The following is a 12,500-nucleotide window of genomic DNA, read 5'->3' on the forward strand; positions in this document are numbered from 1 at the left end:
GTGTGTATGTGAGTGTGTGTATGTGAGTGTGTGAGTGTGTGTGGTTGTGTGAGTGTGTGTGTGTGTGAGTGTGTGTGGTTGTGTGTGTGTGTTTGTGTGAGTGTGTGTGGTTGTGTGAGTGTGTGTGTATGTGAGTGTGTGAGTGTGTGTGTGTGTGGTTGTGTGAGTGTGTGTGTGTGAGTGTGTGTGGTTGTGTGAGTGTGTGTGTGTGAGTGTGTGTGGTTGTGTGTGGGTGAGTGTGTGTGTGTGTGAGTGTGTGGTTGTGTGAGTGTGTGTGAGTGTGTGTGGTTGTGTGTGAGTGTTTGTGTGAGTGTGTGTGTGTGTGAGTGTGTGTGGTTGTGTGTGTGTGTTTGTGTGAGTGTGTGTGGTTGTGTGAGTGTGTGTGGTTGTGTGAGTGTGTGTGTATGTGAGTGTGTGAGTGTGTGTGTGTGTGAGTGTGTGGTTGTGTGTGAGTGTGTGTTGGGATGGAGATGTTGCTCATTACAGTGAATCTGAATCATTTTCCTCTTCCTCTCCATCTGACCGTCGCCAGACTGGTTCTGTTAGACCCGGTCCAATCAGGTCCAAACATGGCTGCATCATCAGAACCGGCTGGCCGCCTGGTTTATTCAGCTCAAACAGGGAAACATGTCGGATTAATAGAGTTTGTGGTTTTTTTCCGGCGCTCTGCGTGAGTCGGTTCCCTATTTGGACATTTTACTGTTTTGTGCAGGATCATAATTTTCCCCAGCACTGCTGGAGTATTAATAATGTGAATGCTGAGGAAGCTAATTAGAGTAAGCTGCTACACAAATGCTAGCATAAATCAAAATGAGTGTCGAGGAGAGAAAAGCCGAGCGCTAAACGTTTGGGTCTTAATAAGAAACTTTTCTTCACAAACATGAACTGATGGTTTCCTCTCAGACAAATCGCTGCTGCAGGCGACGAGGCGGATCAGTCAGTGGAGCTGCATGCTAACTGTGATAGCATTTAGCATGAATGAGACGCTAACTGATAGCATTTAGCATGAATGAGACGCTAACTGATAGCATTTAGCATGAATGAGACGCTAACTGATAGCATTTAGCATGAATGAGATGCTAACTGATAGCATTTAGCATGAATGAGACGCTAACTGATAGCATTTAGCATGAATGAGATGCTAACTGATAGCATTTAGCATGAATGAGATGCTAACTGATAGCATTTAGCATGAATGAGATGCTAACTGTGAAACTTTATTCTCAGAGATCAGTGTAAAACTGGAACGGACATGAAATATTTCTGGGTTTAAACCAATAAAAACTATTTTATCATTTGAATTTGAGTTTTATTGGTTGATGCTTTAGATGAAAAGCAGAGGGGAAACTTTTATTTGTTCATTTCTGTGAAGTTTGTCAAAGTTTGATCGAAAGTATAAACAACATTTATAACAATAGGAACGACATTGTTGATTCATTTACTAATTAAATGATTAATTAGTTGCACACAGGAAGCCTGACAGTCTGAAACTTCTTCTATTGTCCTTTACTTCTCCACTGCCTCCCATTAAAAATAAATAATGAGCATCTATAACTGCTTTTATGAGATTACAGCCAACTGAACGTGGCCTAGTCAAAGTCTTGTGCCCTCCTTGTTGCATTTAGGAGTGACTGGTAATTGAACCTGCAACCGTCACTCTACCCTGGAGCTTTGATGATTCAGATTTTAAATTGAATAATCCTGGGTAACCAATAATTTATGCTCTGAAAGCAAACACTGACATCCATCTGAGAGCTTTAATTACGAACCACTTTGTGTCAAATTTGACCCGAGTGAACCATCTGAGCGCTCATCCTATCTGTGCTGACGGCGGGTCACGCTGCCAGGCTCCGCTTCATTTATCTTCTGTCTTCAGCTCCACAGAAGTGACTAATTATGAGCGTTATGCAGCGCGTCGCATTATCATTACTGAGGAACAACAAACCTCTGCTCAACTGCTCTTTGTGATGCCATGCTTACCACGGCGCCGCGTCCGGCTCCTCATCCGCAGATCCTAGAATGAACTTAATGAGCTGCTTCTAAAATCACAGATCTACAAACTCATCGTACCACGTTGTTGGTGCGAGTCGAGTTTTCATGACAGAAAAACTTACAGCCTGAATGTAATTAGCGTCTTAGGGTTAGTAAACCCTAAGACTGAAGAAGAGATTTATTTCTGCAATGCTTCCAAATGTTTTAGAAAAAGCTTAAATGATTTTTGATGAGTTATTTTTTATGAAAAACTAATGAGAACAACTCTGATTCTGATTTTGCCAACAGCTTGTTGGAGTGAAAATGATTTAAAATCCAAATGTTTCAGGTCTGTAAACTATTTATATGTTTATTAAAGGTTTTGTGGCTCCAGTGGCCTTTATTTGCTGTACTTAATGAAAATGTTTCTGTACAAACACAGATGTGTTCGTACATATCTGTGTATGAACACATCTGTGTACGAACACGTTAGCGCCCCGCCGGATCAGGGCGCTAACGCCCTGCCGGCGCAGGGCGCTAACGCCCCGCCGGATCAGGGCGCTAACGCCCCGCCGGATCAGGACGCTAACGCCCCGCCGGCGCGCCGCTGCATTCAGCCGGCGTCTCCAGGGAGGAAGTGACATTCAAGGCAGACGGGTGGCACATCACGTCCGCTGACTGATCGCTAAGTGGAAACAGATGTAGAATATGGACAGAAAATGACAGAAGGTCTGGATCGCTCGGTAGGTGGGCGGCCGAAGCTGCAGACACTTTGCTACATGAGAGTGACTGAGAAACGAGGAACTTTTATTATTTATGTGGAAAAACTCTGCAGTTTGTCTGCAGGAGGTTTGACATTAATCCTGTGTGTAAGAGTGGAGCAGCTGGGACAGCTGAGTCTTTGTGAATATATGCTAGATTAAACTGGATAATAAAGCTACGCTAAACTGACAGCCAGTCATTTCTCTTTATCTTTAAATATGAAATCGCAGCATTACTGCTTTACTGATTCTGTTTTTTCTCCTTTAAACTCGAATGTTTCACATCATCAAACAGTTTAATCTCAGGGAAAGAACCTGAGTTTCTGATGCTGATTTGTTTCGTGAGGGAACAACAGCTGATACCGAGCCGTTAGCATCTCCAACCTGCTCCGCCTTCATTTCATTCCTTAAACTTTGAGGTGTCTTAAAGGGCCAGTACTCTGTGTTTTCCAGGCAAACAACCATTTTATAGAACAATCAAGCAATTATGTTGCCTTCTGTTGTTATAAAATATGACTCCAATATGACTGAAAGGAAATTCACTTCCTGATTAAACACCTTGGAATTGGGCCTCTGTCTCTTTAAATTTCCTGGTCCTTCTGAAGCTCTGCCTCCAGGAAGTCATCCCAGCATGGCTCCTCTATTAACCCTTTAACGAGTGCTGCTCTGAGCAGCAGTTCCAATAAAGAGCTCAGCAGCTGTTTGCTAATTGATGGAGGCTAGTCTGAAGGAGTTAAGTGGGGGAGGAGCTAAACCTCAGGGGCAGAGTGAGGTCCACCCAGATTTCTCAAACATGAAAGAATCAAAGCAAAACCTCAGGTTTGATTTTATAACATGACAGAAAGATTCAAAAGGTGGACTTTAACGAAGGACCAGTTAAAGGCCACTAACACAGACTGTCATGGCGGCGGCAGCAAGCGACTCAGGCCCTGTTTCCATGACAACAGTTCCTGGTGAAAATGGAAGTTTTGTTGTGTTTGTTCTGTACATTTACATGAAACCACTGAATGTTTCCTCTGACCACAGATGGAAATGGTTCTGAAACGGACCGGTACCCATTGTCCAGCAAACAGAATAAATGATTCTTTTCTGTCAGGGAATCTCAGCTCATGTATAGTCTGACACAAGACAGAGCTGCTCCCTAAATCCACAGAAGAAGAAGAAACTACTGACTGTTGGTGTTTCCCATCAGATCCGGTTCCCCCAGCGTCTCTCCAGCGCTCTGCACCGCCCAGGTGACATAATACGCACCTGCTGCTCGAGCTCTTGAACTGCGGCACTGAGAGCTCAAACAACGAGTTTCAGTGAAGTGATCCCACTGTTTTCCATCTGCACCCTGATCAGACCCACTCTGTGTGAGTTTTCCCCAGTACCCGGGGTACTGGTACCTGATGGGAATCGATACCTGATGGGAATCAATACCTGATGGGAATCGATACCTGATGGGAATCGATACCTGATGGGAATCGATACCTGATGGGAATCAATACCTGATGGGAATCGATACCTGATGGGAATCGATACCTGATGGGAATCGATACCTGATGGGAATCAATACCTGATGGGAATCGATACCTGATGGGAATCGATACCTGATGGGAATCAATACCTGATGGGAATCAATACCTGATGGGAATCAATACCTGATGGGAATCAATACCTGATGGGAATCGATACCTGATGGGAATCGATACCCGATGGGAATCGATACCCGATGGGAATCGATACCTGATGGGAATCGATACCCGATGGGAATCGATACCCGATGGGAATCAATACCTGATGGGAATCAATACCTGATGGGAATCGATACCTGATGGGAATCAATACCTGATGGGAATCAATACCTGATGGGAATCGATACCTGATGGGAATCGATACCTGATGGGAATCGATACCTGATGGGAATCAATACCTGATGGGAATCGATACCTGATGGGAATCAATACCTGATGGGAATCGATACCCGATGGGAATCAATACCCGATGGGAATCAATACCTGATGGGAATCGATACCTGATGGGAATCGATACCTGATGGGAATCAATACCTGATGGGAATCGATACCTGATGGGAATCGATACCTGATGGGAATCAATACCTGATGGGAATCGATACCTGATGGGAATCGATACCTGATGGGAATCGATACCTGATGGGAATCAATACCTGATGGAATCGATACCTGATGGGAATCAATACCTGATGGGAATCGATACCTGATGGGAATCAATACCTGATGGGAATCGATACCTGATGGGAATCGATACCTGATGGGAATCAATACCTGATGGGAATCAATACCTGATGGGAATCAATACCTGATGGGAATCAATACCTGATGGGAATCAATACCCGATGGGAATCAATACCCGATGGGAATCGATACCTGATGGGAATCGATACCTGATGGGAATCGATACCTGATGGGAATCAATACCTGATGGGAATCGATACCTGATGGGAATCAATACCTGATGGGAATCGATACCTGATGGGAATCGATACCTGATGGGAATCGATACCTGATGGGAATCAATACCTGATGGGAATCGATACCTGATGGGAATCAATACCTGATGGGAATCGATACCCGATGGAATCAATACCCGATGGGAATCAATACCTGATGGGAATCGATACCTGATGGGAATCGATACCTGATGGGAATCAATACCTGATGGGAATCGATACCTGATGGGAATCGATACCTGATGGGAATCAATACCTGATGGGAATCGATACCCGATGGGAATCAATACCTGATGGGAATCGATACCTGATGGGAATCGATACCTGATGGGAATCAATACCTGATGGGAATCGATACCTGATGGGAATCAATACCTGATGGGAATCGATACCCGATGGGAATCAATACCCGATGGGAATCAATACCTGATGGGAATCGATACCTGATGGGAATCGATACCTGATGGGAATCGATACCCGATGGGAATCGATACCCGATGGGAATCAATACCCGATGGGAATCGATACCCGATGGGAATCGATACCTGATGGGAATCAATACCTGATGGGAATCAATACCTGATGGGAATCAATACCTGATGGGGAATCAATACCCGATGGGAATCGATACCCGATGGGAATCGATACCTGATGGGAATCGATACCTGATGGGAATCAATACCTGATGGGAATCGATACCTGATGGGAATCGATACCTGATGGGAATCGATACCTGATGGGAATCAATACCTGATGGGAATCGATACCTGATGGGAATCGATACCTGATGGGAATCAATACCTGATGGGAATCGATACCCGATGGGGAAAAGCGAAACAAGTTCTTCAAGTAGAACTTTTTTTTAAACACATACAGACTTAGTTTCAAGAGCATTACAGCTTCTCGATGTGGACCGTGTCTTTGTTAAAGATTGTAATTAGAACATCTTCATGTAAATGTGTTACCAGCAACTAAACAAAAATGTAATTTTTGTTGTATCATTGTGATGTAAACAGGGCCTAACATGGTGGCGTTTCCACTCACTGGCAGAACGGCAGCAGAGCCAGCAGCGTCTCTTTGGTGGGCCGGGCGGTGAACTCTGGCAGCGCCTGGATCAGCTTGTTCATCACCGTGCGCAGGTAGCCCTGCAGCTGCTTCCTCCGCTCCTCCACGAACTTAGCATCCTGCAGGCAGACAGACGAGGAGGAGGAAGGAACACCTTTATTTATAAATGTCACAGTTCCACACTAAATGTTGAATCAAAAGTTATTTAGCTCCAAATTAAAAAAATATTTCCCAAATTCAACATTTAATCTCCAGACAAATAATAAATAATTCAGCCAAAATATTAAGCTCAAACTAAACACATAGCTACCAAGATAATTATTTAGTTTGCAAGCTAAATTTATCGCTAACAACCTAATTATGTAGTTAGCGTGCTTGACTGTTTACTAAATATTTATTTTTCAATCTAATATAACTACGTATTTAGTTAGTTAGCTAATGTCTGAACTAAATAGTGAATCAAACACGTCACTTGATCAACTGAAGCGATTTAGCCAGCAGAGAGTTTATACACAGGTCTGTGAGAGACGGCTTTTATTTTGATAGTCCATTTATCACTAAACAAATTAGCATATTAGCTAAATATTTAGTCAGCAAGCTAAATAATTACACTGGAAAATAAATATTTACTTTGGAAATAGGTATTTAGTTAATCTAAATATTTAATTTGGAGTGAGATATTTAGTTTGCAAACTAAATATGTAGTGTGAAACTATGGAATTTATAAATGAAAAAGGACAAAACCCCAAGGTTTCTAAATAATCTAAATTATTGCTGTTTGTTTTTGTTGTCACATGGCCACAGTTAGCCCGGCGAATCAGCATCCAATATTGCTCAAACAAAGCCTGGACGGCGCGGCGGCTCGGTTCGGTTCGGTTCGGCAGTGCAGTTCTTCCTGCTTGGTAACAGCTGAACTGTGCGGAGCGCAAGTGATTCAGCTGACAGCAGAATGCGCTCGCTGATCGGTCCACGATCAAGAATGAAAGAACGAAAGATGAGAAGAGGAAAAGAGAGAGAAAAGAGAAAGAAGGAAAGAAAAAAGACAGAATGAGCAAAATAAAGACAAATAGTGAAAGAAACAAAGAAGAAAAAACAGACGAGGGAAGAAAGACAAACAGAAAATCAAAAAACACAGAAAGATGAATAGAAAGGCTTAAAGAAACAAAGAGACAAAGAAAGAATAAAAACAAACATTTGGATTTACAATCCAAATGAAAACATTTGGATGTTTTCATTTGACATTTGACAGGTCAATTGTCCTGACCTGGAAAACCCTTAAATTCCAGGTTTTTCCAGGAGGAGACGGAACGCCTGGATCCAAAGGAAGCCATGAAACGACAGGAACTTCTGCTAAACGTCTTTCCACCAGCGAGTCCAGAGGAAACTCCAACGGTTAAATGAGGAAACCTGGGCTCAGAGTTTGGCAGCTGGACTGAGTGGAACAGAAGAGGAGAGGTGCATGCTGGGCCGGCAGGACAGGAAAACAGCCGCTTTCACGCTGCATCGACACAAAGAGACGCTTTCACACTGCAGAAGTAATGAGTCTAAAGAAAGTTGTGACAGATTCCTGCTGGAGACGCAGACGAGGCCAGGTGTTTGACACAGAGGGAAATATTATGACGGCTGAATATTCCCTCCCACACATTGGGATCAGAGATATTTCCTCGTTGCTGCTTTAACCATCAGCAACTTCTGAGGAGTCGGATGCACAACAACTAGAAACTCCCATCCAGCAACTTTCACATGCTTCCCGTCTCCACCACGAGAGTCAAACATGGTGGAGACTCAGCAGAAACCTGAATAAACCTCCTCATGGTCCAGTCGACCCGGTTCTACTGGAACCAGAACTTCTGCTCCACCTCCAGCTGCTGGTTCTGACCCAAACCAGCCTGTTCCCCTCCTGGCCTGTGGGGGCGCTGCACCAACAACCACTGCAGGAAACGACACTAAAACCTCTGAAGACACTGAGAGCAACTTCCTGTTTCACCAGATGAAACAAGATGGAGGCGTCAGAGTTTAGTGATTTCTCTTTAGTCTTTGGCTGAAGAATAGGAGCCATTTCTGCTGCTAGCGCTAGGCTAACACGTTAGCATTGGTTGTATTTACCCAGAATGCCCTGCACTGAAGTGCACTTCCTGCTTTTGGAGCGCTCTCTGGTCCGCTTGGCTTTCACATTCAAACAGAACCAGACTGAGGTATGGAGGACCAGAGGTCAGAGGTCAGTTCACACCTCACCAACAAACCAGATTTTAGAGGAAAACGGACTGGAGTCGGGTGAAAGCAGACTGGACTGGTGCGAATGTGTCCAGCCCAGTACCAGACTTGTTTCTCTGAGTTTGGACCTGTTTGCAGTGCAGACCAGTGGAAATAAAGCGCTGCAGTCTGGCTCTGCTGTTAGCGCCGTTTCTGCTGTTAGCGCCGTTTCTGCTGTTAGCGCCGTTTCTGCTGTTAGCGCCGTTTCTGCTGTTAGCGCTGTTTCTGCTGTTAGCGCCGTTTCTGCTGTTAGCGCTGTTTCTGCTGTTAGCGCTGTTTCTGCTGTTAGCGCTGTTTCTGCTGTTAGCGCCGTTTCTGCTGTTAGCGCTGTTTGCCTTGCTTTCATCAATTACAAATAGAGTCTTTGAAAATCGAAAAGTGACTTTGATACACATGCACACGTAAACACGCACACACACGCGCCAGCAGGGCTTTTACATTTTATTTCCAGCTAATGATGAAGAAATGTTAATGCTGGGATTGCATTCTGCCTCTGATATTTGACTGTGAGACCTTCAAAGGCTTTTTTAACGGCGCCATGAATATCTGCTCAGCTGCACTTCGCTCTGCTGAGGATGAAACACACCAGCTGTCAGTGGTGATCAGGTAGCAGGGGGAATGAGCACGCACACGCACGCACGCACGCACACACACACACACACACACACACACACACACACCCTGCTAACTGTATTACATGCCAAGGACTTTCAGTTTTATGCCTGTTAACATGCGCTCCCATGCAGAGACGCTTTCTGAAGCAGACTGACAGCTCAGTGAGGAGCAGCTGCAGCGCCGCTGTGATGGAGGGAAACTTCTGCTTCTCTGCTACCCGAACGGCAGCATGCTGCTCAGACGCCGCGGCTCAGACGCCGCTGCAGCCTGCACCGACGGCAGACACTCACTGGGGCTTTGGTTTCAGAATTATTATTATCTATTTCCATCAACGTTACTTTAACTTCCCAGCAGGAGCTTGAATTGATCGGCGGGTTCTGCCACTTCATAAAGATTTCTCCAGAACATCCCAGGATTTCCAGGAGCAGACTTAGTAATTAATTACACACTTTAAGATTTAAACATGTTTTTTGACAGAGACGTCCTTCGAGAAACCTAAACGTGCTTCTGGTTTAGTTTTCATGCATCTTCAGGTCATTCAGTCGTTTCCATTTCAGGGAATCTTGGTTTCTTACTTAGTGACCTGAACGCTGCGTTAAAATGTCTCACCAAGTGGTGAGGGCTGCCAAAAGTTATCTGACAAAATTAAAGAGCACCATCAGAGTTTTCTGTCTGTTTTTTTTAAATGGTCAAAGATGGAAAATCTTTAATATGACCTCTGACCCGGAGTGCAGATATCAATGCAGATGTTTTTGTTAATTTTTCCCACAATCTGCCTGAGATCCGCTGGCAGATCAGACAGGATCATCATGAGTCCGTCAGAAGAGCAAAAGGGCCGACTCCAGGCCGGTCACAGCAGCAGGGTGACCTCTGACCTTTGAAGCTGTGCAGCCTCTTTCTCTGACGCTCTGCATTGTGTCATTCAGTCCTGATAATGAGTTTCTCTGCATCTGCCGATGCTTCAGGCAAGACCGGCCAGCTGCCGATGCATCACACACACACACACACACACACACACACACACACACACACACACACACACACACACACACACACACACACACACACACACACACACACACACACACAGCTCCTAACCAGCTGATTGATCCTGTTAAATCGCTGCAGCTTTCATCAACTTTTGACCAAAAATCAGATTTTATTCGTTGCTCCTCCTCTCGCCATCCTGGGAGTCGAGTTTTGGGCTCCGGTGTAAAATCTGATATCTACGATGTGCATTACAGAAAATCATCAACAGAAAATATGAAGAAATACGTTTTCCTGAGGTTTGGTCCAGTGCTTCAGAAAACCATCAAACCAAACTGCATCAGAATAAAATCAGGCTACAAAGAATCAAACAGCAAAAACTGCATCAAGAAGAAACTGGCGCCACAAACGTTAGTCCTCCAAGCCACTAGGGGGCGGCAGCTAGCTGGTCGCTAACGTTACAGAATCTGCTGTTCTGTAATTCTGGAGACTTTTCAGTTTCACATTTTACTCTCCTTTCATAGAAAGTGATCGACACAAAGTATTTTTATTTTGCTAGCCATGTTTTCTTTTTATTTTGGTTACTTTAACGTTTTTGAACAAAGTTCTCATTTTTGTTCTTTGGGAATAAAAATATTTTTTATACCAAAATAAACTGAAAACCAAAATGTTTGAATCACTAAAATACTTTGTTTTATTTATTGATGAGCATAAAAAATTTCACAAAACTTTTCAGTTTCTAAAAACAAAATGGCCCCTGAATTTATCTGGTCCCAGATCTGAGTCAAATGTACGGATATAAAATCATACTTTTTAAATGTAAGGGAGCTGCTTAGAGCCGGGCATGTTTGTGTTTATGGTTTATGAGTCATGAGGTCGTTTGGAGGTCATCTGGACGGACAGGAAGCAGAGACCTGGTGGGAACATCAGCAGCAAACTGAGTCACTGCTGCTGCTTCACAGATTAAATGAATACGTTGAAGCAGGGAAGTGGTTATATAACCACCGTGGTAGGTCAACATGCACGTGGATTTACTAATTTTAGGATTTTAATTAATTTGCTGGTGAATTAATGGCTGCAGCGTAGCATCCATGAGCTTTTAATAAGACGGCTTTCGCTTGTTATAAACTAACAGTGTGAAGGAAGAGTCGATTTCTGCTTTCATTTGGTTAGAAGTTTAACAGCAGCTCAGCTGGAGGAGGAAAGGTGTTCAGCTCTGAAAACCAGCAAGCAGAACAAAACACAGACTGGACGGAAATAATGAAGACAAAACACACACACACACACACACACACACACACACACACACACACACACACACACACACACACACACACACACACACACACACACGCCCAGACTTCACTAATCTGCCACTTAAATCTCAGGAAGCTTTAAATCTTTATCCTGCTGCTTCCTGTTTCTCAGTCTGGCCTCAAATCTTTCCCTTCTGTTTCTGGTGATGAAGATGCTTTTTTTAAACCGGTTCTGTCCTTCGCTTTCCTTCACAATCATCTCACAGCTGAACCCAACAGAACCTGAACTTTACTGGAACTCTGGCCACTTTATTAGGAACACCTACTGGGTACTGGACTGGAAACGTAATTTATTCCTAATGGATGTTGAATCGAGATAAAATGCTTTGGCCCAGATTGCCTTGGCAGCATCCAGACAAACAGTGCGACCTCACCTTGTTTCCAATGGCTTTCTTGGGTGGAAAGCTGAAGGTGTCCACCTGTGGGAACTGGGACCTCAGCTGGTTGTGCAGCTCTCTGAACTCGGTGTAGCGTCTGTAGACGTTCCACTCGTTGTCCAGGATGCGGATGTAAACCTGAGGACAGGAAGACGCATCAACCGTCACTCATCTGCGCCCGCCGGCTGGGATGTGCTCACCACGCGGCTCAGTGATGCTTCGGGATAAACGGCTCGTCCTTTTCTCCACTCATACAGAAACAAAACAGAACGTGTCTGCGGTCATGACTGCACCGCCACCATTTCCATGCACCATTAGCTGCTTCATTCAGACGCATGAAAGATGGAGGGAGAGACAGAAAGAGATGAGCCTATTAGAGGACAGAGAGGAGAGTCGGGTTTTATTCTCACCAAAGGAAAAACAGGCGAAACAAAACACACAAACGGCTGAAGAGCTTTTAACACAAACAGAGAGAAACATGAATACAGAAACATCAGGATCCCAACAGGGAAAATCATCAATTAATTCAAGAACATAACTGGATAACATCTTCTCTGTTTGAGCCGCCAGCAGCTCAGTTCATGAAATCAAATGACAGAAAAACTCAAAGTAGAGGATGGATGTGAAGTAGGAGGACATTAGCTGCTTCAAACAGAAATTAGCTGAATGGAAAAACTCCCGT

At 44.1% G+C, this 12,500-nt stretch overlaps 1 protein-coding gene across 1 annotated transcript in view; it reads right to left on the minus strand.

The window, feature by feature from the left end:
• Positions 1-12,500, minus strand: part of snx29 (sorting nexin 29) — a 98,269-nt gene that overhangs the window by 4,458 nt on the left and 81,311 nt on the right. Inside the window, 2 exon segments of the mRNA XM_055058084.1 lie at positions 6,250-6,389; positions 11,816-11,956. Of these exon segments, the coding sequence (XP_054914059.1) occupies positions 6,250-6,389; positions 11,816-11,956 (281 nt within the window).

This window comes from Poeciliopsis prolifica, unplaced genomic scaffold (assembly GCF_027474105.1).
Source record: "Poeciliopsis prolifica strain line A6 unplaced genomic scaffold, Auburn_PproV2 SCAFFOLD049, whole genome shotgun sequence".
NCBI classification, from domain to species: domain Eukaryota; kingdom Metazoa; phylum Chordata; class Actinopteri; order Cyprinodontiformes; family Poeciliidae; genus Poeciliopsis; species Poeciliopsis prolifica.